The sequence below is a fragment of the Telopea speciosissima genome, chromosome 2 (genome assembly GCF_018873765.1).
Source record: "Telopea speciosissima isolate NSW1024214 ecotype Mountain lineage chromosome 2, Tspe_v1, whole genome shotgun sequence".
Lineage (NCBI taxonomy): Eukaryota > Viridiplantae > Streptophyta > Magnoliopsida > Proteales > Proteaceae > Telopea > Telopea speciosissima.
Genome location: NC_057917.1, coordinates 68,529,171 through 68,554,394, shown reverse-complemented (window position 1 = coordinate 68,554,394; position 25,224 = coordinate 68,529,171). Strand labels below are relative to the sequence as shown.

The window sequence follows — 25,224 nt, the reverse complement described above, 5'->3', positions numbered from 1 at the left end:
GACCAGAAATTCTCAACTATGACCTACTCTCAAGACCAAGATATCTCAACCCATGCCTTGTTCGGGCTTAGGGTGAGTCAGCGGACTCGGGCCGTCAGGGCCAAACTTGCACTCGATAACAACGAGGTCAATTTATGTGACTGTGAGACAAAGAGAATGAATGAGAGAAAAAGATAGAGTTAGTGGTGCTAGCGTACTCTGTCCCGGCGGTTCACAGCATCTACCTTTATAAGTTGGCTTATTCCTTCGTCGCAAAGCGGCAAAGCTTGTCTTCTTCGTCGAACTAAAGTCGAAACTCAAGTTCGTAGCAAAGCGGCAAACTCGTCTTCTTCGTCGAACTAAAGTCGAAACTCGATTGCCATGGAGGAATTCGCTATACAGGATCCAACTCAGTTACTAGGCGCAGCTTCGGAGTTCGCATATTATCCTGGTATCGGTTTCTATGATGCTTCTTTAGTTTTAGCTCTGCATTTTGGAAGCACTGGAAGATTATTCATTTATTTCTGTTGTGGGTTTGGGTGGGGTTTACAGGCGTTCAGACCGACACTTCAACGAAGGAATTCCTCGATCGGTTTCCTCTTCCTGTCATAATCAAGTATTTTGTCTTTCAACTTTCAATCCGTTCTTCTGGTCCAATTTCGGGGTCACTTGTAATTGGGAACTTTGTGGTTGTTTGAGAATCTTGGTTTTAAAGGTTTAATGATCAAAATGTCCTTCTCTAATTTCATGGAAATTGACCTTTCGGTGGAATCTATTGAAGGTCATCTGGTGGACATACTTTTTGCTTGCAATAGCCCTTTTAATATTATAATATCTACAATATTTAAATCTACTTACTTTCAAATCGTTCAATACAGAAGCTAATAAATCTGAAACGTATCGAGGATATTTTATCCTGGATTGGTTGGATCGAATGGCTAATAAAAGTTATCTTTGAATTTACATTTATAAGGCTTCAACATTGTCAATGTATTAACTACGTGACAGCATAAGGTAAAAAGCCTGTCGTATGGTATTATTGTTATTTAGGCCAACCTTTTGATTTAGCTACTGTCAAACATTAGTCCTAGTAATCATATTTTGCTTCTTTGCTAAAGTTTGGTAATTTTCAAAGTAATCATATGCAATCGCTTGCGATTTAAGCAGGAAACACAAACTACCTCTTAAACTGTTGTCAACACAATGAAATTCTAATGAACAATCATATACATTTTATTTTCCTGTGTAGTTTATGAGTTGTTCAAATGTTGGTTATTGATGCATCTTTATTCTTGGTGAAGTTTCTAAGCTTAGATAGACATAGAATGGCTTTGGGAGACTGTAGAACAAAGAGAAATGGGGAATAGCTACTAAATCGGATGTTTAACTTGTTTAAGAGAAAACATCTCATATTGGTAACTGTGAACACTGTTATGAATTTCCTTGGAAACATCCTTTCAAAGTGAGAAACTAGTTATTTGGTAACTCTGATTGAGATCTTAAAACTTCCAGTTTTCCTTTAAAAACTTGATGATACAACCTGGATTGTGGAGAACACTGGAAAATACTCTCCCAAGTCCTTTAAAGTTACGATGAGAAGTGAACACATTCAAGGAAACTTTAAGGGTTGCACAAATGGGAGAGGAGAAGCTAGGATCAATGTAGATGTTTTCAACATGTCTAAAGGATAGCAAATGCACCAGTAAGTAGTAGTGATATAGTGTATGTTTTTTGTTATGAAAAGATAAGGGAAGAACCAAAAATGACCAGGTTGGAAGTGGTGAGAAAGGAATTGAGGGCCCAGAAATGAATACTGGTATTAAAAAGAAATTGAATGCCAAAAAGGTATTTGTGTAGCCAATTCAAATATTTATTTAAATTAAAATAAATTAGATTATGCTTATTGTTGATTTGTTTCTCTTATTCTTTTGTGACATTGCCTCAAGAAGATCATCTTGAAACAAACTCTTTTGTTTTGACTTCACTGTTTGCACTTGTAGTGCTTTACAATGCAAAAGGGATGTTCCTGGTCTAGAAAGCACTTTGGTTGCTTGTTTAGAAAGGATATTCAGAACAAAATATGGCACCTCTCTTATTCCACACTATATGGTATGTACAAAACTCCTATCTCTTTATTTATATAGTGATAGGTTTTGGATATTTCGAGTCTAATGTATATTTGATGTGTTTCTATTAATTCTCATAATGCCAACACATGTTTATAACATTGTTTGATGTTAGCCTTTTAGTCCAAAAGGTGTAATTCATTGGGTAATAGCTTCTATTTGTTGGCATGACCAGGGATCAGTTACTCATGCTTAATGATAGTGCATGTGTTACAACTTACATAAGGGCCATAAGGCAGATACTCCAATAATTGAAAGATTGAGAATCTTATCCTATTTCTCTGATAATGTAGACTACAACAACAACAACAAACTAAGCCTTCTCCCATCTAAATGGGATCGGCTACATGGATCCTTGCACATCAAAGTAGGAGAAAAGAAGAAATGAAGACACAAGAGATGAGAGGTATAAAAAAAGAAACGAAAGAGAAATGGAAGTAAATGAAAGTAAGAGGAAATAGGTCCAGCCCAAGAAGTCAAGGAAATGTCTGCTATATGGTTGGCAACATGGATCTTTGCCCTCCAAAAGGCTCTATCCGAGGTCATACTTGGTACAAGACACAGACTACGCATGTTATTCCTCACAACCTCTCCTATGGTCATTTTTGACCTGCGCTTAGCTCTTTTAGCTCCTTCAATCAGAATCAAATCACTCCGACGTACTGGGGCATCCTTAGGCCTCCTTTGAACATGGCCATACCACCTCAAACAACATTCTCGCCGCTTGTCATTGATCGGGGCAACTCCCAAATCAGCTCTAATACGATAATTCCTTACTTTATCCTTCAAAGTCTTTCCGCACATCCGTCTTAAACATGCTCATCTCTGCTACACATAACTTCTCTATAAGACACTTCTTAACTGCCCAACATTCCGCCCCATACATCATAGTCGGTCGGACAACTGTCCTATAGAACTTTCCTTTAAATTTTAAAGGAATATGTTGGTCACACAGTTCTCCGGTTGCACTTCTCCACTTCATCCATCCCACTTTAATTCTCTATAAAACATCATCATCTATGTCACCTTCTTTATTTATGGTTGACCCCAGATATCTAAAATAGTAACTTTGCGGTATCTCTCTCTCCTCAATTTTTACCATATCATTATCCATCATAGAGTGACTAAAGTTACACATTATATACTCCGTCTTTGATCTACTAATCTTAAAGCCTCTTATTTCAAGCGTTGATCTCCACACTTCTAACTTGGCATTGATCCCTGCTTTAGTCTTTGATAATATAGACTAAAAATATTAATTTGTTAAACTCTAGCCTGCATTTTGCTTTAGCAATGTTTTTGCGCTTCTAGTCACAATTGATGTGGAATAAGGAGAGTTGTGTCAAGCTGGCATGTGGGTAGAAATAAGTTTTAGGAAGTGTTTGGTTCAATTATTTTGAAGAATTAGATTCTGATTCTGGATTAGGTTCTCTAAAATCAGGTTCTGTAGATTCGTAACTTTGAAATTTAACTGTTTGGTTACCCTGATTCTGTAACATGAATCTTCCTGAATAACTGTTTGGTTACCTTAATTCTTTGTCTTGATTCTTTCTGAAAGACTGTTTGGTTACCCTGAGTCTGTCAGGTGGATTCATCCTGAATCTATATGTATAATCGTTTGGTTACCTTGAGTCTGTGACTTGGATTTATCCTGACTCTATCTAAATAACTGTTTGGTTACCCTGAGTCTGTTAGTTGGATTCATCCTAAAACTACCAAATATCTAGTTGATCATGTGAAAAGGATATTGGCCAAATTATTAATCCTTAGTAAAAGTAAATTTGTGGTTAAAACTTGGCATGTCTGAAATGCATCTTAATGTCATATAGTTGGGCATCCTCTCCTGATTAGTTAATTAAAAAAGGGACAAATCTCCATCTCCTGGTGGTGTCAGTTACTCATGGCCAAGTATTTTAACAGATCCAACATCCTTTGTGCTAAATTCAAATCTCTTTGTTGCTCACTTTCTATCTAATAAAGCTTCAAAGTTAAAACAATAAATATGAAATGCAAGTGACTATAAACGCCCCAAACGCTCTATTTAACTAATTGGTTTGAATGTCTCCGTCAGTAGCATTCACATGACAATTAAATTCATTGCACGAAATTTTGTCTAACAGTTCCAAGGCAATGCATTCAAGGGTAGACATTGTCCTTATCATCTTCTCTTCCTACTTCCCACACTTGTTTACTTGTTCATGTCAAGTTTTTTTACAGCTTCAAGGACGTGTTCCAACTTTTTTGTATGCTGCTCAGTTATCCTTGATAGTTGTTCAGAACTTCTAATTGCTGAACCGATGAATCCCTGTAGATAGTCTGTGGTTGGAATTGGTGGTTGTGTGGTGGAGGTTAGACCCGTGGAGGTATTCACTACTTGCTCGTTTGAAGAAGAAGATTTCCCCTCATCTATAAATTGAAACATTCCACAACCAGCAGATTTGTTTTCCTATAAGAAATATGAAAAACATAATTTTGTTAAATATTCTAACCAAATATGACTCTTTTCAAGAATTAGACTTGACAAATGAAATAACTAACAAACAAATAAACAATATCTACCAGGGTGGATTGCGGGCAACACAAAAAATCTCGTCCTGTATTTACTCCTTTAGTACACCTTCGAACCTTGCACTGCCCTTTTCCACAGTCACACATTTTAAAGTGGTCCATCCACATAAAAAAAAAAGTGTGTTGTCGGCACTTGTAGAATCTTCTGCCCGGATTAGTCTTAGTATTCGATTTCATAATTATACATTCACGACCACATAAATCACAGCTTGCTACATTATCCATCTAGACAAAAGAAATATCAGTAGAGATCGGATAATAGAAGTAACATAGAAGTAATTCAACCAATACAGCTGCCTCTATCCAAATACAAGGAAAATTTAAAAAACAGAAAGGGTTATGAAGCAGAAATGGAAACCATTCGACGGCAGGATGTCACCATAGTTGAGAGTCGAACTACATAGACATGTTCACATAAAAAAAACTACCAGACTGACAGCGTTCTTTTTCTTAATACTTAATCATTTTATGCTTACGAAAGAATAATTAATTATTTTACTTTCATATTTGAAGAAAAAAAAATACTAATTTTTCATTTTTTTCATTAAGCAAACCGCAAAAGGTTTTGTAAATGACCATGTGCATGGTACATGGTCGCACAATCAGTGCCTTTGGATGGGAATAATAGGAGGCGAAATGACGAAAAACCTCCTATTTTACAAATCATCGGGCACTGCTTTTATACGGCCGTGCACGAAAACCTCCCCTTCTGTACAATATCCAATCATAAAACCTAAAAACCTTCTCCACAAATACAAACATAGATGATGCAACTATACAAATCAGAGTTAAATTCCAGCAACAGCTGCCACAAGCGATGATGCAGTGCACTGGATTGCTCTCTCTTCTTTCTTCTAGTCTCCTCTGGTTTTGAGCCAAAGCACTCTGCAACCAAACTTTGCAGCCAATTCCTGCTCAGGAGCTAATTACACTGCTAACAGCAAATCCCAAACCAATCTCAACCATCTTCTATCCTCTAATGCTATCAACAATACTGGATTTTACAACATAACAATTACCTAGAATTCCAACACAGTCTATGGTCTCTTTCTGTGCAGAGGCGATATTACTTCCCAAGAATGTCAAAATTGTGTTAACATGGCAAGCAAAGATATCACACAACGTTGTTCCAATCAAACAGGTGCAATAATATGGTATGATTTATGCATGTGTAATGCAGACCCTAGCCGCCTCGAATTGAAGAAGCCACCCTAAGCTTAGGGTTTTAGTAGGAGCCTTAGTTTAGTTATTTCAGTTCTATACTTAGTTTTTTTTTGAGCTCTTAGATTGAACCGGTCCAACCAATGGTCCAATTTAAGTGACTCTTTCCTATTGGCTGTTTTTGTTTTATTTCTATTGGCTCTTAGAGCATCTTTTGTTTAAACTATGTTTTAGTCTCCCCCCCTCCACGATTTTAAGAGGGTGGAGTTGTTTTGTAACTAGGAATCAGATATGGGATTCCTAATCCAGATCTGAATATCTGTAAGGCCTTTGGCCTTTGGCCCTTTTTCTTATTATAAATATAGCAATCGTGGGCAGGCTCCCCCATCTATTATGTTTTAAAAATTCGAGCTTTTGCTGCTGGCCTTTGCTGCTGCTGCTTCTCTCTTCAGAGACTGTCTTGTGAGTCATATCAAGGGCTAGGGCTGGTGGATTCTGGCGACTCCTTGCATCTTGTAGATCGGGGGGTCCTTCTTCTTCTTCAAGACATCAAGTTGCTGCCATTGTTCCTGCAATACAGTGAGTTTGAACCTGTTTTTTTATTTTGAACCTTCTTCTACTAGCCTTTATCTTCCATTAGACCTAATCCACATCCCCCTCCATCCATCAAACCCTAATTCTCCATTAAACCTGCACTCCTATCTCAACTAGGACTCCCTCATAACTCCAGATTTAGCCATCAACTTCGAACCCTACTTCCAGCCCATATTCCCCACACCCCTCCCTACACTCGACCTTAAATCTAGCCCTTAGTCTCCACTACAACCCCTCCATTCCCCCACTCCATTAAAACTAAAACCTGCAACTCGATTCTGCCCAGGATTGCAGAATTCTAGAACCCATCCAAACCCTAATATTTATATGCCATTAAAGCCTCCTAGACCTGCATATTAAAACCCCATAAACCCCATTACCTTTTATTCAACCCTAACCCTAATTTCTGCCCTATTTAGCCTAAGCTGTCTCAATCGGCCAGTCTTGTTAGGTGATCCTACTCTCCTGGCTCCTAGTAGGACTTCTCCTACCTAGGACTACATTAGTGTGTACTCAGATCAGTTCATCTTCTCAACTATGCAAGAAAATCCAACTTGGTATTTGTGGAATGTCAATTATGTGTCAAACGCAGTTCAATTTAATCAGACTTTGGCAGATTTAATGAATGGCCTTGTAAACCAAGCTGCCTTTGGTTCTTCAACTCGAATGGAAGGACTGAAACAGTATCTAATCCTCCTCAGTACTTTCATGTTGCATATGGATTATGAGTGAATACTATGGCAAATAAAAGAGGGAAAATGATAAAATGCATAGCTAGTTGCCCAGAGTCTTAGAATCAAACAATTGATACTATCCAAAAAACCAAACAATTAAAATCAAAATACAGTGGTTAGAACAAGTAATAGCATGAACCTATGTCCCCCCCCCCCCCCCCACACACAAATTAGTCTCTTTGACTCTTAAGAAAAGAATTCCTAAGCGAGGACCACAGTACAGTAGTGTACTATAGATCATCATTTCTCAAGCTTTTTCAAGGCTTTTGAATCCTTCATATGGTCATAACAGTTGGGGCATAAAGAAAACAAATCAGATTAAACTTGCACAATTAACCTTAAGTACTCACACTACTAATTCTCAAACCAAAATGAGAGGGAATTATGTTATCCATAAGAGTACAGATTTCATAATCAACAAGAAAAAGATCAAATCAGGAGAAGCCAACAAACAACAGCACAGTTGATGCCTGCCATACTGCAAGTGCTTCTCTTCAAATACAGTAAAAGTAAGGCATAAGGTTTTAATATCACAAGTAAAATAGTATCTTATGATGCATTCCAACATTAGAAGTCTATGTCATGCTTGGAAAACCAAAAGCTTAAACTAGAGTTAATATAGTAATGTAGTCCTAGATAGGTAGGAGACCAACTAGGAGCCAGACAACAGGATCAGTAGCAAAAGGGGTTGCTGGTTCGAATGGACAGCACTAGGATTTAGGTTAATTCTAGGATTAGGATGGGAATTTGGGAATGGGTCTTATATGGCTTTAATATGCAGGTCTAGGGGGTTATTATGGGATAAAAATAATTGGATTTGGGAAGGTTTTAAAATTCTGCAATTCTGGACAGAATTGAGTTGCAGGTTTTAGGTTTAATGGAGTGGGGGAATGGAGGGATTGTAGTGGAGACTAAGGGCTAGGGTTAAGGTCGAGTGTGGGGAATGTAGGCTGGAAGTAGGGTTTGAAAGTGAAGGCTAAATCTGGAGTTATGGGGGAATCCTAGTGGAGGTAGGAATGCAGGTTTAATGGAGAATTAGGGTTTGATGGATGGAGGGGACTGTGGATTAGGTCTAAGGGAAGATGAAGGATGATAGAAGAAGGTTTAAAATAAGAAAACAGGTTCAAATTCACTGTATTGCAGGACAATGGCAGCAGCTTGATGATATGAAAGAGCCTCCCGATCTTCACAATGCAAGGAGTCGCAGGAGTCCACCTACCCTTTACCACCTTGAGATCCACAAGGATATACACTCACAAAGAGCAGCAGCAATGACAGCAAGCATAAAGCTAATTTTTATTAATCAAATTCGTATCTAATGCTGGCCTCCCTTACAAACTTATATGGAAGACTAAAAAATAGACTTAGACATTAAAAATGAATGGCCTAACCCAATCCTTAACCTATTAGCTAACTTAAACTGACTAGGAAACTGAAATAGACTCAAAATAGAGTCCTAATCCAGCCCAACTAAACAACTAAAAGAAAAACTAATAAAATCACTTAAATTGAACCATTGGTTGAACCGGTTCAATTTAAAACACCAAATAAAAAACTAAGTATGGAAATAAAACTAAGTATGGGAGCTAATCCCGCATGCAACCTATTTACCCATATTTTAGGCCCATAAAAGTGGCCTATTACATTAGAAACCCATGGGATCAAAGGCCCAACATGTATGTAACCCAACCCTAGACTTATTCCTAATAAAAGAAGCCCAGTTTGGTGATAAATCTGCATCATATAGTCTCTCTATCATGCTAACTAAAGTTTCTTAGTGTTAGTTCATCCAACTCCTTCACCACCATTAAGTCATATAACCAAACAAAAAAAAAACCACATTGGGTACCACCACTGCATCACACTTCTCAGCCACCTTCCCCTTCTTGGATATACTTGTCCAGTATCTTTCTTTTGTCTACATCTCTTGTTTTCAGAAAAACAATGGCCTTCTTCTCTGCCATAAAAAGATTCATTGCACGAAATCTCGTGTCGAAGTCAAAGTTTGGAAGGGTATCCATCGCATCATTGAGTCTATCGGCAAGATCATCTAGCGAGTCATTCTTAACCAGAGCATCCATGGCTGCAGCTATGGATTTTAAGGGACTTGATATCTTTTCAGCTCCCCCCATTCTTTCTCTTTTGTCTATCACTTGTGGCAGATGATCTTCCCTGGCCACGTCTACGACTACCACCTTCTATTTGACTGACTGGGACACTATCTCCACCTTTAGTAAATTGGTCATCAATACCATAAACGCCATATAAATCTGTATCTGGAATCGTACTGTCATGTATATAGTCATTCATTGCATCAGCTGGGTGTTCAGCTCCCTGCCCCGTTGCAACTTCATTTCCAACCATATTGCAACTTTGATGTGTATGAGAAGCACTCTATGTTCTTTCCAATACTTTTGTTCCTTCTTCTGCCAAATACAATCACAAGACATTCATAAATTTCATATAAAAAAATTTAGATCACAAGTCTTGTAAATATTTGATATATTACAAGTTTACCTTGAATTCGGACCACACATGTCTTGGTGCATCAAACCTCATTTCCATTGCGTTCCATCCTAACCCACTTTGCTTTTGTAGGTCACACAATGCTCTAAGTCTGGCTTTCCATATTCTATAGTGATTTCTACATTGTTCCCAATCATATGCGTATCCGTACTTGTTTTTTATGGCAACTGAGATTGACTACCAATGGTCTTTCCTTAGGCCATTATCTCCAGTTTTTCCATTTCTATGACAATCTGTAAGACACTCTAGCATGAAATTGGAAACTTCACTGGGCCATGTAGCATTCCCCTCACGTGCCCTCGACTGGGAACCCTCCCCTGTATCCATGCTTTCGATAGACAAATAACTCAAATTCAATTAACCAATAGAGAGACTATAATAACATCATTACATTTAATACAACCATTCCACATAATCAAATAACTCAAATTCAATACTAGGTTAAAGAGTATTCAACTTACAACCCACACAGAATAAATTCAAGAGTACTCAATTGCATGGTTTCACTGAAATTGAGATATCTTTCTTGTTTTAACCCCAATTTGTGAGCCGTAAGTTGCTACGCGTTCACAGAAGCAAGAGCTTCATCCTTATGCAGAGAAAAAATGAAGAAATATTTGCAAAAGGCACGGATTTCACTGAGAATGCTTCCCTGGTGATTTTCTTGATCCACATATAGATGGAAGAGCATGGAACGTACTGATTGAACTCCGACGACACAATGGGGTATGGGAATACCCATGGGGAGGTATTCTGAAGTTCCAGAACCCTAATTTACTACTTAGATGGGTTTGGTTGTTGAGACAACATTGTTTGTTGTTTGAGGGTATTCGAGGCCACACGTATGTGTCAGGCAGACAGTTGTCAACGGAATACACTAGTAGAGGTATTCCATAATTACAGATCCATATTTTATTTGTCCTAGAGTTTTATGTTGAAAAAACCTAGACCATGTTTGTAAGGGAGGGATTTGATTATTTTGATCTTTAATTGTAAACCTAGCAGCTAGGACTTATCTAGGTGTTGGGATTGTAGTCTTTGCCTTTGCATTGTCAAGGGTTGAAGCTGTTTGGTGTTCCTGAGTCATTGTTGTAACTGAAAGTCTGAAACACACTACTAGGGGTTGTAACGCTTGTACTTATGTAGGCAAGTGTTGAAGCAGGATAGGGTGTTCTTGAGCTGTAGTTGCAGTTAAAAATCGCTAGTGAGTAGTGCTAAGTAGACGTTGAGGTCGGTTTGACCATTACTCCGTGGATGTAGGTGCACTGCCGAACCACGTAAACCCTATGCCATTGTGGTTGTTTATCTTTATTTCTAGATATTGGAATGCCATGGTGATGACAGGATGGGTGTGCACCTCCCGATTGGGCCTGACCAATTGTGGTTACAAGGCAAGACACGCGAAATTGTAGACTGGTAAAATTGGGTCCAATTGGTGTTTGTGCCAGTGCGTATCAGTGTTTGTGGTTGTGCATCTATGTGTCTGTGACAGTTGAGAGACAACTACATCAGTAGCAGTGTGTGTGTGTGTGTGTGCTGGAAGTGAGATACGCCATCTGAGTGTTTATCAACGAGATTGTATTGTGACTGCTGTGCCTTAATAGTTGATAGATACAGTGCCATCAGTGTTGGGAGTACCAAGGTGTATTGCAAAGAGTGTTGGGAGAATTTTTGTAGACATTGATTCACCCCCCTCTCAGTGTCAACCTGGGAATACCATATCGCAAATGGTTCCTTTGCGTTTTAGTGAGGTCTTGGGGGAGAGAAGCAGGAGAACCTCTGGAAAAAAAGGAAAGATCTGCTAGGTATTTGCATATTCATCTCATCTGTTGGGAAATCATTTATTGACTTAAAGAGTGTGTATATGTTGGCATAAGGCTTCTATAGAGGGCATATCCTCCATCATTGGGGACTTATTTCTGGTTTGGTTGAGATGCCATGTCTCTCCATTATTAATTTGTCTTGAGAGATACTAGTAGCAGGCTTTTGTATGGAACCTATACAAGGTTTATTGCAATATGTTAACTCTCTTTTGGATTGGCTAGTTCTGTTGCCGATTCTTTGGTCAGAGGGGTTGGGGCAAATAGGGCAAATAGGGATTTTTTTATTTGGGTTATTCGTTGGCTACATGTTACTTTGGGTTTTCATTAATTTGAGGTTAAGACCTTGAACCCCGTCTATATCAGAATCATTTCCTTCTTCGTGTTGCCTTTTTAATTCTTTTTCATCGATGTATTCTGCACCCTTTTATACATTTGAATTTAGATTCCTGAAGAAATTGTTTCCTTTAGGCTGACATCTCCCTTTGTTGTTTTCTCAGTCTTTTGTACAAGTTGGCTTACAAGCAGAATCTCAATTGGTCAAATGTCTAGCTTGTAAAACAGTATGTATCATTCAAATTCAACTCAACTACTGTATTCCTAACTTCTATCGGCAAGAGTTTAGTTTGCACACTTGAAAGGATGAATATTATGTTTTGATCTTGCTTAGCCTGGTCTTTATATTTGTTAAGCTTTCTTTTGATTGCTTAGAAAAATGTTTTCTGACATTTGGTCAAACACTTATACTATATATATGTTCTTTTCTAGAGGTTTTGTGGTAAGGTTCTAGGAGTATGAGTGTTGTAGTTTCATGTTTGACCTTCTACCAAAATGCCCATGGTACTTCAGTAGCTTTTGTTTGATCTATATTCGTTTTATATTGGGATTTATTGGTGATTGTTAACAAAACAGGAATTTCGTGAATGGCTTGAATGATCAATGAGATCAGTCAAGCTCTCTATTCATAATAATAATAATAAAAGGGATTACAAAGGGAAACACTGTTCACGACATTGTTTACGTGAACAGTGTCACAGCCCAAATTACAATTCTACCCTTGTTAAAAAATACATAAATAAAATACCAAAAATACCCTTATAATATCGGGTAACACATCTCAACACTCCCCCTCAAGTTGGGGCATAGATATCACACATGCCCAAGGTTCGAAAACTCGGGTCTCTGAGCCATCTCGGCCCTGCCAAAAACCGAGTTGGGCCGAGATCTCGGCGAGTTTGTGTACTTTTTTTTTTTTCCGACTCGGAAGCCCATCTCAGTGGGTTTTAGACCTCTTTTGGGTTAGAAAGTTGGTATTCAGCCTATTTTAGGCCATTTAAACACAATGACACTATCAAATTTTGCAAAAACAAAGTCCAAATAGGAGTTTCAGTTAGTGGGAAAGTAGGATAGACACTTACTTATGCTAGAAAGCAGGACAGACATAGGACAAACAGACTTATTTATGCTTATTTATGCCTAATATCATTTAAGTAAATGCTTTTGAATTTGTATTTCATTTACTTAAGATATTATTCATAAATAAGCACATACCCCCCTATTTGAATCCAATAAAAATTTTTAAAAAATCAAATTCCAAAAGGAAAAAAAGTCTACCCCCCAGTTCAAGAACAAAAACTGGATATTCGGCAGTAGGTGCAATTTTCAACTTTCTAATGTTGGGTTTTTTCTCAAATCTAAAAATTTCATAAATCTTATTATGGTAAAACATTGCTAAAAACCAAAAGTGCGGTAAAATATTCATTTGTTTTGATGTCCAAAAAATTATTTTCATTGAGCGATTTTGACATGTTGCAACCAATTAAGTTTGACCGGTACATAACTCCTTCATATAAATCAGATTTAAGCAATTTTGGACTTGTTGGAAAGCTTTCAACACAAAGCTTTCCAACAAGTCCAAGATTGCTAAAATCTGATTTATATTGAAAGAGTTATGTACCGTCAAACTTAATTCGTGCATGCACATCACAAAATCGCTCAATGAAAATAGTTTTTGACATCAAAACAAATGAATATTTTACCGCACTTTTGGTTTTTAGCAATGTTTTACCATAATAAGATTTATGAAATTTTTAGATTTGAGAAAAACCCCAGCATTAGAAAGTTGAAAATTGCACCTATCTTCGAAAATCCAGTTTTTGTTCATGAACTGGGGGGTTGATTTTTTTTCCTTTTGGAATTTGATTTTTTAACTATTTTTATTGGATTCAAATAGGGGGGGTATTTGCTTATTTATGAATAATATCTTAAGTATTTCATTTACTTAAATGATATTAGGCATAAATAAGTGTCTGTCTTGTCTGCCTTGGTTCCTGGCATAGATAGGTGTCTGTATACCAAGATTTTCCACCAAGATTTCGAGATGTGGCACTCATATAAAGGACCTAGATGGGCATTTGCCTATGTCAAACCGAGATCTCGGCGAGAAAGTATACTTTTGGGACTCGTGGCCATCTCGACTCAGAAAATCCAAAAACCGAGAATCTCGGCGAGATCTCGCGAGATTTCGGACTATGCATATGCCCAACTTGACTAGACTAGGATAAAACAACTTCCCACTCAACCCTTTGGTGAAGACATCAACCAGTTGATCTCCGGACTTCACAAAAGGGATACAAATCTACCTACTCTCTAACTTCTCCTTGATGAAGTGTCTGTCAATCTCCATATGTTTGGTACGGTCATGCTGCACTGGATTGTGGGCAATGCTAATTGCTGCTTTGTTGTCACAGTACATCATCATTGGAAGATGAACAGAACCACGGATATCAAGGAGTAAACTCTAAAGCCACAGTAACTCACATATGCCTTGGGCCATAGCACGGAATTCAGCTTCAGCACTAGATCTTGCCACAACATTTTGCTTTTTACTCCGCCATATGACTAGATTTCCTCCAACAAAAGTACAATAGAGGTAGATTTCTGTCGGGGTTACCACCCGATCGGCATCTGTGTAAGCCTCAATGCGAAGATGGTCAGAGGAGACAAAAGGATCCCCTTTCTGGAGCGACTTGAGTAATGGAGAATACGAAGAACAACGACCATGTGAGTGGAATAAGGATCATGCATGAACGGCTCCACAAGACTCACAAGAATGGCAATATCCGATCTGGTGTGGGAGAGATAAATCGGCTTGCCCACCAATCGTTGATATCTGCCCTTATCAACAGAGTTCACCATCCTTCTCTTGCAGGACGGGTAGTAGCTTCCAAGGGAGTGTCACAAGGATGACAACCAAGCAAACCAGTCTCTGATAGTAAATCTAGAACATACTTTCTCTCCAGAGAAAGAAAGATGCCTTTTGGAGAACGGGCAACTTCAATCCCAAGAAAATATCTTAGCTGTCCTAGATCTTTTATGTCAAATTCCCGTCCCAAGAAAGCCTTCAGGTGAGAAACTTCATCTGTATCATTACCAGTCCAACTATGTCATCAACACAAACTATGAGAAGAGTAACCTTTTCTCCCTTTCGCTTGATGAATAGAGTGTGATCAGCATTACTTTGTTTGTATCCATAGGAGACCATGGCTTTATGAAACCTACCAAACCATGCCCGTGGAGATTGCTTCAACCCATAGAGTGCCCTTTTGAGCCTATAAACTTTCCCATGGGTCTTGTCAGAGGAAAAACCCGGAGGAACATCCATATAAACCTCATCTTCCAACTCCCCATGAAGAAATGCATTTTTTACATCCAACTGCTGTAGGTCCCAGCCAAAGTTGACAGCACAAGACAGTAAGACCCGGCCAGTGTTCAACTTCGCAACAGGGGTAAATGTCTCCTGGTAGTCGATCCCATAAGTCTGAGTGAAGCCTCTGGCTACAAGCCTGGCTTTATATCTATCCACTGTTCCATCTGGCTTGTGCTTGACAACAAATACGCATTTGCACCCGACTGGTTTCTTACCCGAAGGAAGAATAACTAGCTCCCATGTCTCATTTTTAAGTAAGGCCGTCATTTCTTCCATCATGGCTGCTTTCCACTTTGGATCTGCAATCGCCTCCTGCCAATTCTGAGGAATAGAAACAGAGGAAAGAGAAGAAACAAATGCACGATAGGAAGGAGATAAAGCATTATAGGAAACAACATTGGAGATGGGGTGTTGGGTGCATGACCTAACGCCTTTACGGACAGCGATAAGTAAGTCAAGGGAAGGATCCTTACCAGATGATGTAGCAGGTTCTGGATCTGGATCAAGTGCAGACGATTGTGGAGGTGATATGGTGGTGGTGGTAGTCTCAACTTGTCCTGTACGCTCCCGGGTATATACCTTATTAATGAGGCATAAAACACCCCACCAATCAGGAGATGCCACATGGCCGAGCCGAGGTCATAACAAGTACCGAACCGAGCTAAGCGGAAGACCAGGCTGACCTGATCTGGGAAAAACCTACTGCTTGGCCGAGCTCGTCAGACACGGCCAGACAACCAGACGCTGAGACGAGCTTGACAGGTCCGATGAGGCCGAGCTCTTTTGCCGATCTCTATCCGCACGGCACGACAGATCGGCGCTCACCCCAGAAATCCCCAACACGGCTGAGCTGCACGCCCGTCGACCCCATGGTCCGGGCCTACGCAGGTCGGCCACGATTGGAGCACCGCAGCGCGGCAAAGCCCATACAACTGATGGTGACTCTCGGACCATACTGGCCGAGGCCGAGCTCTTAGGCCGACCTCTATGGCCGACCTCCTACGCCGAGTTCTCCACGAAGGCTACCATAACACCCACCGGAGATCACGGCGCCACGTAAGCTCCACCCGGGAATCACAGGATAAGAACCGAGTCACGATCTCATCAGGATACCGAATCACACTCCCATTAGGACTCTTACCTTAACAAGAGTCCGACCCCGAAGGAAACTCTCTACTCCACTCCGTGGGGAAGAGCCTTACCAAACAAGGATTCTTACTATACTGGGACTCCTCCAACCGTCTCGTCTCCCTCTATAAATACTAAGGTATGGAGCTCTGTGGCAAAACTCACTTTTTCACTATGCAGTTACGCTGTTGCGCTAGTGATCTAACTTGAGCATCGGAGAGTCCTAGGCCGGAGCCACACCGGCTCTCTTGTGCTTATCGCTTGGTCATTGTAGGCTCATCCTTGGGCGAACCGGGCATCGGAGATTTCCACACGCAACACTTATCAACAGGGATTTGATTGACTGGTTTACGCTCCCCCTGAATAGGAGCCACTGTAGGAGCTGAAGTTACAGAGGGCTCCCCCTGAATAGAATCCGGAAGAATAGCAGACACATCTTTAAAACCCTGATCCTGCTCCCCCTGAAGAGGTTTTCTGGGAATAATATGACAAGGACTCATGGAAGACAATATCCATGGAGATAAAAGTACGACGAGAAGGTGGATGGTAACACTTGTATCCTTTCTAGGTCGCAGAATAGCCCATAAAAATACACCGAATGCTCCGTGGATCAAATTTCCCATGAGGATGATGATTGCGGACATAGCAAACACAACCAAAAACTTTGGGGGAACCACAAAGGAGGAGGAACCTTGGAGGAGATCAACGGGGGAACGACCATCAAGGACACGGGTAGGCACACGGTTGATGAGATAAGCAGCGGTAAGAATGGCATCAACCCAGTAGTGAGAAGGAACATGCCGTGCAAACATAATGGCCCGGGCTACCTCAAGGAGATGTCTATTTTTCCTTTCAAAGAACCCCATTCAGGCGGTGTGTCAACACATGGTCGATGGACAATACCATGTGCAGCCAAATAAAGTTAGAATTGACCCTCCATGTACTCTCTGCCATTATCACTGCGTAAAATGCGCAAGGTGGCATTGAATTGGGTCTGAACCATACGATGAAATAACTGAAAACAGTGGAAGACCTCACTTTTATGGCTCATCATGTACACCCAAGTGGCACGAGTATAACAATCAATAAATGAGACAAACCATCGATGACCAGAAAGGGAAGTACAACGGGCAGGGCCCCACACATCAAAATGAACCAAAGCAAAAGGAGACTCACTTCTTTTATTTAATGAAGAATAACTGGAACGAGTCTGTTTGGCCAAAACACAAGCCTCACATAAAAACTCATTCCTATTACAATGCTTAATCAAGTGCGAAAACAAAAGAGACAAAGTACTAAGGGATGGATGACCAAGTCTACAGTGCCAGAGATGAAGGTCAGGGGACGAGGTGGACTATAAATGATGAGCTGTAGAGGAAGCCGAATGCAAAGTAGAAGGCTGACCCGGGTCAAGTAAGTACAGACCACCCTGCATCTTACCACCCACAATCGTGCGCCCCGTCTCCAGATCTTGTATGACACAATGAGAAGGGAAAAAAAGTCAGTTTGCAGTTAAGATCTTTAGTTAGACTACTAATAGAGAGAAGGTTGGTAGAAAAGGGTGGAACATGCAAAACAGATTTTAATGAAAGGGTAGGTGAGCAGCGTATGGAACCCTTCCCATTAATAGGAGAAAGGGAACCATTAGCTACTCGAACACTGTCTTTGCCAGAAGATGGAGAATAAAGATGAAATACATGGGAGGAGCCAGTCATGTGGTCAGTGGCACCGGAATCTATAATCCAAGGACTGGATACAACCGATGCACACAGACTACTGACTGGAGTACCTGAGGCAAAATTGGAACCAGGAGGGGCAGCAGGTGCTGATGTCGTAGTGGAGGCAGCGGAAGAGGCCTGTAGCATGCGACGGAAAGCTAGGAGCTCATCCTGAGTAAGCCCAATGTCAGATGAAGGGGCAACAGCAACAGTAGTAGGAGAATCAGCCATATGAGCCTTGGGCTTAAACTTCCCATGGCCTTTCTTTTCCTCAAAATCAGCAGGCTTCCCATGGAGCTTCCAGCATTGAGCCTTAGTATGATAGAGCCTGTTGCAGTGTTCACACTTGACAGGACCTTTAGGGACAGCAGTACCACCATCAGTAGTGGTAAGAGAAGGAGTACTGGAAGCAACTTGCAAGGCGGATCAATCAACAGTAGAGGAATGCAGCATAGCAGCCCGACGAGATTCCTCATTATGAACCAAGGCAAAGGCCTGCTCTAGGGATGGAAAAGGGGACTGCCCAAGTACTTGCACTCGAATAGGATCAAACTCCATATTTAGTCCCGCCAAAAAATCATAGACACGTATTTTGTCAACGTGTTTGCGATAGGCAGCCAGATCAGTAGCAGTAGAGGGCTGACAGTTGGAGTAATGATCCAATTGTTGCCACATGTTCTTGAGGGCAGCATAGTATTTGGAGACAAAGAGCTCCTGTTGGGTAGTGGCATTAGCCTTCTTTCTAATCTCATAGACCTATGCATCATTCCCAGTGCGACCATAAGTCTCTTTGGCACCATTCCAGATAGTATGGGCTGTGTCTAGTAGAAGAAAATTGTCTGAGATATCCCCTTGCATAGAATGGATCAAGTAGGACATCACCATCGCATCATTAGATAACTACTTGTTGAGCTGAGAACCCTCTTCCACTGGTTTAGTTGTTGTCCCAAGAAGATGGCCAGTGAGGCCACGGCCAGCTACTGTCAAATAGGTAGACCGAGACCACTTCAGGTAGTTAGAACCATCAAGTTTGATTGGGGCAGCAAGGGGAAGAAAATCAGTCCGGGGCTGGCCATCAATGCCAGAAGAGGCCGAAGAAGAATATGAACAGTCATTGCAACAGGTAACCAATCTTCAATGAGCAGCAAACAGCCAAAAAATATCCAAATAAAATTCTGGAATCGACCCCCAATAGAAGAGGGCTGTATTGGAGCAAAAAATCTCAGATATGTAGGCTGGGAATGATGTCGAATGAAGGCAGCAAGGGTGCCAATCAGATGCAGTAGGAACCAGTAGCCCAACCCCAAGATCGATTAATGTCAGGGTTTTGAAAAAAACCCTGAGAAGAGAGATCGATAAGGGGCTGGGGTCTTCAACCAATCTGATGAAGTGAATAGGGGCTGAGAACAATATCAAATAAAGATCCCACAATAGAAGATGCAGCCGAAATAGATGTAGAGGCCTGATCTCCAAAAAAAATAGGAATCTTCAAATCGCAGGCAGTTCTTCAGCTCCACTCGATCCAAAAAAGAGGCATAAAAAAGGAGGTAGGTTGGGGCAGCAGCTAGATCATTACGATCACCTCAGTAGTGCTGCCCTGATGGGAGAAGAAGAACCAAAAGAAAGGAAGAAAGAAGAAGGGAAGAAGCTCGATGAAGGGAAGGAGAAAAAAAATCGAAGGGAGGGAGGTGGGTTTTGAAAACCTAGATCAGAGTGTATTTGGCTCTGATGCCATGTTAACAAAACAGGAATTTCCTGAATGGCTTGAATGATCAATGAGATCAGTCAAGCTCTCTATTTATAATAATAATAATAAAAGGGATTACAAAGGAAAACACTGTTCACGACACTGTTCACATGAACAGTGTCACAGCCCAAATTACAATTCTACTCTTGTTAAAAAAATACATAAATAAAGCATAAATAAAATACCAAAAATACCCTTATAATATCGGGTAACACATCTCAACAGTGATAAAGTGTATGTAAATATATTGAGGGCATGTGAGGCTTATGCCTTTTGGGCCGTCTCCCTGCCAGGTTAAAGAAAATGTAATGTAACTGCAGGCCTTTGGATATTTCGGGTTAAGTGCTTTTTCAGTGGTTCCAAAATGGCGTTCTTATCTATAACCTGAAGATTCTACATGCTTTTTCATATAAGATATTGTTTTTTTCTGTCAAATTTTCTTTGAATGTTTGCCATTCAATTTCACCCATCACTAAATGCTCTTATCACTGTTGTTTTATGAAAGGAAAAGTTTAGTGAACCTGCTGCTGAATCTGATGCAGAGTCATCATACAGGATGTCATTCTTCAGTGACAAAGATTGAGAATGGTGTCATGTACCTGCTATTGGTTTCGTAGTTTTGAAAAGGAGACTTGACTGGATTGACAGGTTGAACTCGGTCCAACTGGACTGTACCTCTACCACCTTGGACCCTTCCAAGCTGGATGGGTTTGAACCCCATCTATCCGGCTGATTTCCATAGTTATCTTGCAAACTCTGAATTGTAAATATTTTTAGTAGTTATTATTATTATTAATTAATTAATTAAGAGGGCGAGCCTTGGCGCAATGGTAAGGTTGCTCAATTGCAACCTGGTGGTCGTTGGTTCGAATCAAGGAAACAGCCTCTCCTTGTAGCGGGGGTAAAGGCTGCGTACATCTGCGCCTCCCCAGATCCTGCAGTAGTGGGAGCCTCGTGCACTCGGACACCCTTTTATTATTATTATTTGGAAAACTGATTTGATTGGTCAAATCAGGGTTCAACATGACTGAACTGGAACTCGCCACACAACTCAACTCAGCTAAGTCTTCTTCCCAAATCAATGGGGTCGGCAATCAATCTGGAATCCACCGCCTTGACAATGAGTACCTCACCTGTTTACAATAAGCTCATTGGAGATTTGCTCAAATTAATGATTTCCAGAAGTGCTTTGACCTGAGGCAGCCTCATGGAATCACAAGCAAACCATCTGCCCGCCATTATAAGACTTGGCTTGTTCTTGTAGTTTCATTTTCAACACATTTTTTATACTTATTTTCAAGTATTAATATCAGTTTACAATTTGTAAGACAAACTTGTAGTCTAGGGTTTCACACAGACCCTGTGAATTTAACATGCTCATGGTGACATTACCAGTATTACATCGGCTGTTTCTCTATGCTATCAGCTTCATTATATTGTTTGTAAACTTTTCTCCTCCCAGATGGTGAAGTAATCAAACCCCAGATAAAACGTGCAGGTTTCGTATCTTCTGGAGAATGTCGGCAGAGGTGCTGGCTTTGGTGCACAGCTTGTTCTTGACTATGATGTGTATCCGCTTCTGCTTGATTGCCTGATTAATGGGTAAGTAAATCACTTTAATGCTCCCTCTTTTATTTTAAAAACTTTTTATTGATGCAAGTAGGGGATAAATGAAGTAAAAGGATCATTCTTGATGTGTTGTCTATCATTGACAAAAAGGATGCTAGAGCTGATAGCATAGAGAGTTGAAGGAGATAAATGAAGTACAAGGATGATAGAGCACAGTGAAGGAGAGTTGCTGACATCCACACACACACACACATGCTATACACGATCATTCCTGATGTGTTGTCAATCATTAATAAAAAGAAATGTAACATCTCTTATGACAAAGAATAGAATTATCACTTAGATCAAAATTCGAAACCAACAACAAAATCAGCCTTATTCCAACTTAATGAATAATTTCAGTGGCTATTATTTTCTTTTACTTGCCAAATACTTTTAGCGGTTTAGGATGGCAAAAGGCTTTTATCCCTGGCAATAGTTTCTGGATCAGAACCACTGCAAATCTCTGTAGTGGTTGAGAAGTGTTAACAGGAAAGAATAGAGCTCAATGCTTGAATGTGTTAATGAACATCCAAGCCCCTTTATTTATAATAGAAGAGGGGAAAGAAAAATTACCGAATTGACCCAACACTGTTCACCGACACTGTTCACATGAACAGTGTCACAGCCCTAATTACAATTCTACCCTTGCTCAAAATACTCCCACTTATTCTAACACTCCCCCTCAAGTTGGAGCATAAATGTCAAACATGCCCAACTTGACTAAAATAGGATGAAAGACTTTCCCACTCAACCATTTAGTGAACACATCAGTTAGTTGATTAGCAGACTTCACAAAAGGAGCACAAATCAGTCCTTCCAGCTTCTCTTTGATGAAATGCCTATCAACCTCCACATGCTTGGTACGATCATGGTGAACCGGACTGTAAGGAATGCTAATGGCAGCATTGTTGTTACAATACAACATCATAGGAAGACGAACAGGAACACCAAGATCTTGTAATAAACCTCTAAGCCATAACAGCTCACAAATGCCTTGTGCCATAGTACTAAATTTTGCTTCAGCACTGGACCTTGCTACCATGTTCTGTTTCTTGCTACGCCAAGTGACAACATTTCCACCTACAATGGAGCAATAGCCAGATATGGACTTTCTATCAGAAGATCCAGCCCAATCAACATTAGTATACTCTTCAACTCATAGATGGTCATGGGAAGATAAGAGAATTCCTTTTCCCGGGGCTGACTTCAAATAACGAAGAATACGAAGAACAACATCCATATTAAAGGAATAAGGATCATGCATGAACTGACTTACCAAACTCACGGCAATGGCTATGTCTGACCGTGTGTGAGACCTTTGTCAGCCGGTTCACCCTCTTTTTCCTTGAATCTTGTATTAGCCTCCATATGTGTATCAGCAGGGAGATAAATTTTGTATTGTTCCAAAGTAATAGATAAACACACAAGCTATTCCAACCATAGTTGTTACAGCGACTAGGCGACCCTAGGCGTTGGAGGGGCGCCTCAGCAACAAGGCGGCCCCCGGCATCGCCTAGGCGCTCTAGGCGTGCAGTATATGGCTATATGTAATATAGCAAGGATAATTTTATATAATTATACTTATATGCAACATAGAATCCATAACAATTCTATATGATATAATTATGCTAGTAATGACCTAATATGAGAAAACTAACATATAATAAACAAATTATGCTAGTAATGACCTAATATGAGAAAACTAACATATAATAAACAAAGGACAAGATATAATATAAACATAGTCATAAAAAACAAAACAATAAACATAAATCAACGTAAATTCAAGAAGTGTTAAATGTTAACAAGGCATGTTGTAGCCTTGAACCCAAGAAAGAGCTTGGACACCTAGGTGGTGCTAGGCAATGCCTCGACAATTATGATGCCAACTAATACGAGTGGTCCCATATTGTTAAGCTCCTTTATGCGTTGGCAAGGTCCCTTGAACATACCGCTTCATGGCAGTCGTACTTAATGGATTTTTTTTTCTCCCAGAATTTAAGCATATATGCTTTTGGCTGTAACTGATGAGAACCTCACAAACAATCAACCAAAACCAGAATGAGAGCTGATTCAGCGACAGAATCAGTATGTGTATTGAACCGCTGGAATACAATGCATATATATAATTGTATAATTAGAAGTATTACAACCTAACAAGGAGTATAAGTCAAAACAGGAAACTACCAAGTTAATAAAAGTGAAATAGGAAACTAAAGACACCACAATGGGGACACTCCCCCTATTGTGAATACATCCAGACTCTTCTACCACCAACTAATATAGAGAGCCCAATATAGGTCCACGACTTCTGTAGACCAACTTAACACTCCCCCTCAAACTGGAGCTTATAAATCTCCCTTGTCCAGCTTGGAACAACACTTCCGGAAGGCAGGAGCAGTATAAGCTCCTCTCTCGATGGGTGTCTTGCTCCTTTGCGAGGTAGTACCGTAGTACAAATGACCTTTTTTCCGCCTTTTCTCTTGCTTCCCCCATTTTATTACTTTCCAGATCCGTCCTCCCCCCCCTTCTACCAAACCCCCTTGGTCCCACCTCTAACCTTGTTCCCACTTTACCCTTGCTTTCTTTAAACCAACACCACCGTAGGCCCAACCCGGCCCACCATCCAACCACACCATCTGCATTAAACCAGATTCCATCCTTTTTTAACTATAATCTCCCAATTCTAGCCCCTCCAGCCCACTTAAACTCCAACCTTACTACTAATCATGATCCTTCCACCTCTACCCTTCATTCCCGACCCATTTCCCCCACAACCCGACCCGCTACCCGGCCCACCTCACCCAATCTTACTTTCACCCCCCTCACTGACTCTGCTCACTACCACGCCAACCTAGCCTTAACCGTTTCTCATTCCGCCAACCCCCCTCCTACCACTCCCCTTTGATCTAACTCCTTTTACCCCCTTTCCTTCTCCGCTGAGTGCCCCTCCCCCCCCCATTGGATTTGGTCATCCCTCCCCCCTCCCCCCACCCCCTCCCCCTCCCCCTTGACTTCCATTTGTGGAACCGATTGTTCCCTGGCTGCTTCTGTTATTGCCCGCCATCGCCCCACCCTAGCTTACTTTCGTAGGAGGTACAAGAGTGTTCCCCCTAGGACGTCGATGCCCTACTCCCTCTAGTTTCCCATGTCTGCCGGTTTTTTTTGGAATGTCAGGGGCCTCAACTCCCTGGCCAAGCACCATGACATTAGAGCCCTCATTAAATCTTCTCATTCCTCTTTCTGCGCCCTCCTGGAAACTTGTGTCCTGCAAGAGAATGCCTCTCGCATTGCGGCATCTATTGCCCCTTCTTGGTCTTTCGTCTCCAATTACAACCATTCTCCAAATGGCCGGATTTGGATCCTGTGGGACCCCTCCAAAATTAACATCTCCATCTCTCACTCCTCCCTCCAGCTTATTCACTTCTCTCCCTCCCTAATTCCCCCATCTCCTTCTATATCACAATTGTCTATGCATTCAATAGGGCTGTTGACCGCACCTCCCTTTGGGACGACTTGGCTCTCATTAAAGCTGGGATTGGTCCTCTCCCTTGGGGGGTGGGGGGAGATTTCAATGCTGTCAGATTCTAATCTGAGAAAATTGGAGGTCGCCCCATTGACTTCCAGTCTGTCAAGGCATTTAATGACTGCATTGAGGATATTGGAATTGATGATCTTAGATGGTTAGGTTTCCCCCTTACCTGACACAATCGGAGGGGAGGCAAAGACCGAATTGCTTGCAAGCTGGATCGCTTCCTCACCAATGAAGCCTGGCTCGCCACCTTCCCTCACTCCCATGCCAA

General features: G+C 40.7%; 1 protein-coding gene across 1 annotated transcript in view; it reads left to right on the top strand.

Annotated features, from left to right (window-relative positions):
- Positions 1-307: 307 nt before the first annotated feature.
- LOC122652703 overlaps positions 308-25,224 on the top strand; it is a 44,775-nt gene continuing 19,858 nt past the window's right edge. The window contains exons 1-5 of the mRNA XM_043846519.1: positions 308-430; positions 532-595; positions 1,980-2,088; positions 12,009-12,071; positions 21,309-21,412. Of these exons, the coding sequence (XP_043702454.1) occupies positions 361-430; positions 532-595; positions 1,980-2,088; positions 12,009-12,071; positions 21,309-21,412 (410 nt within the window). The 5' untranslated portion in view covers positions 308-360. The remainder of the gene's footprint in view (positions 431-531; positions 596-1,979; positions 2,089-12,008; positions 12,072-21,308; positions 21,413-25,224) is intronic.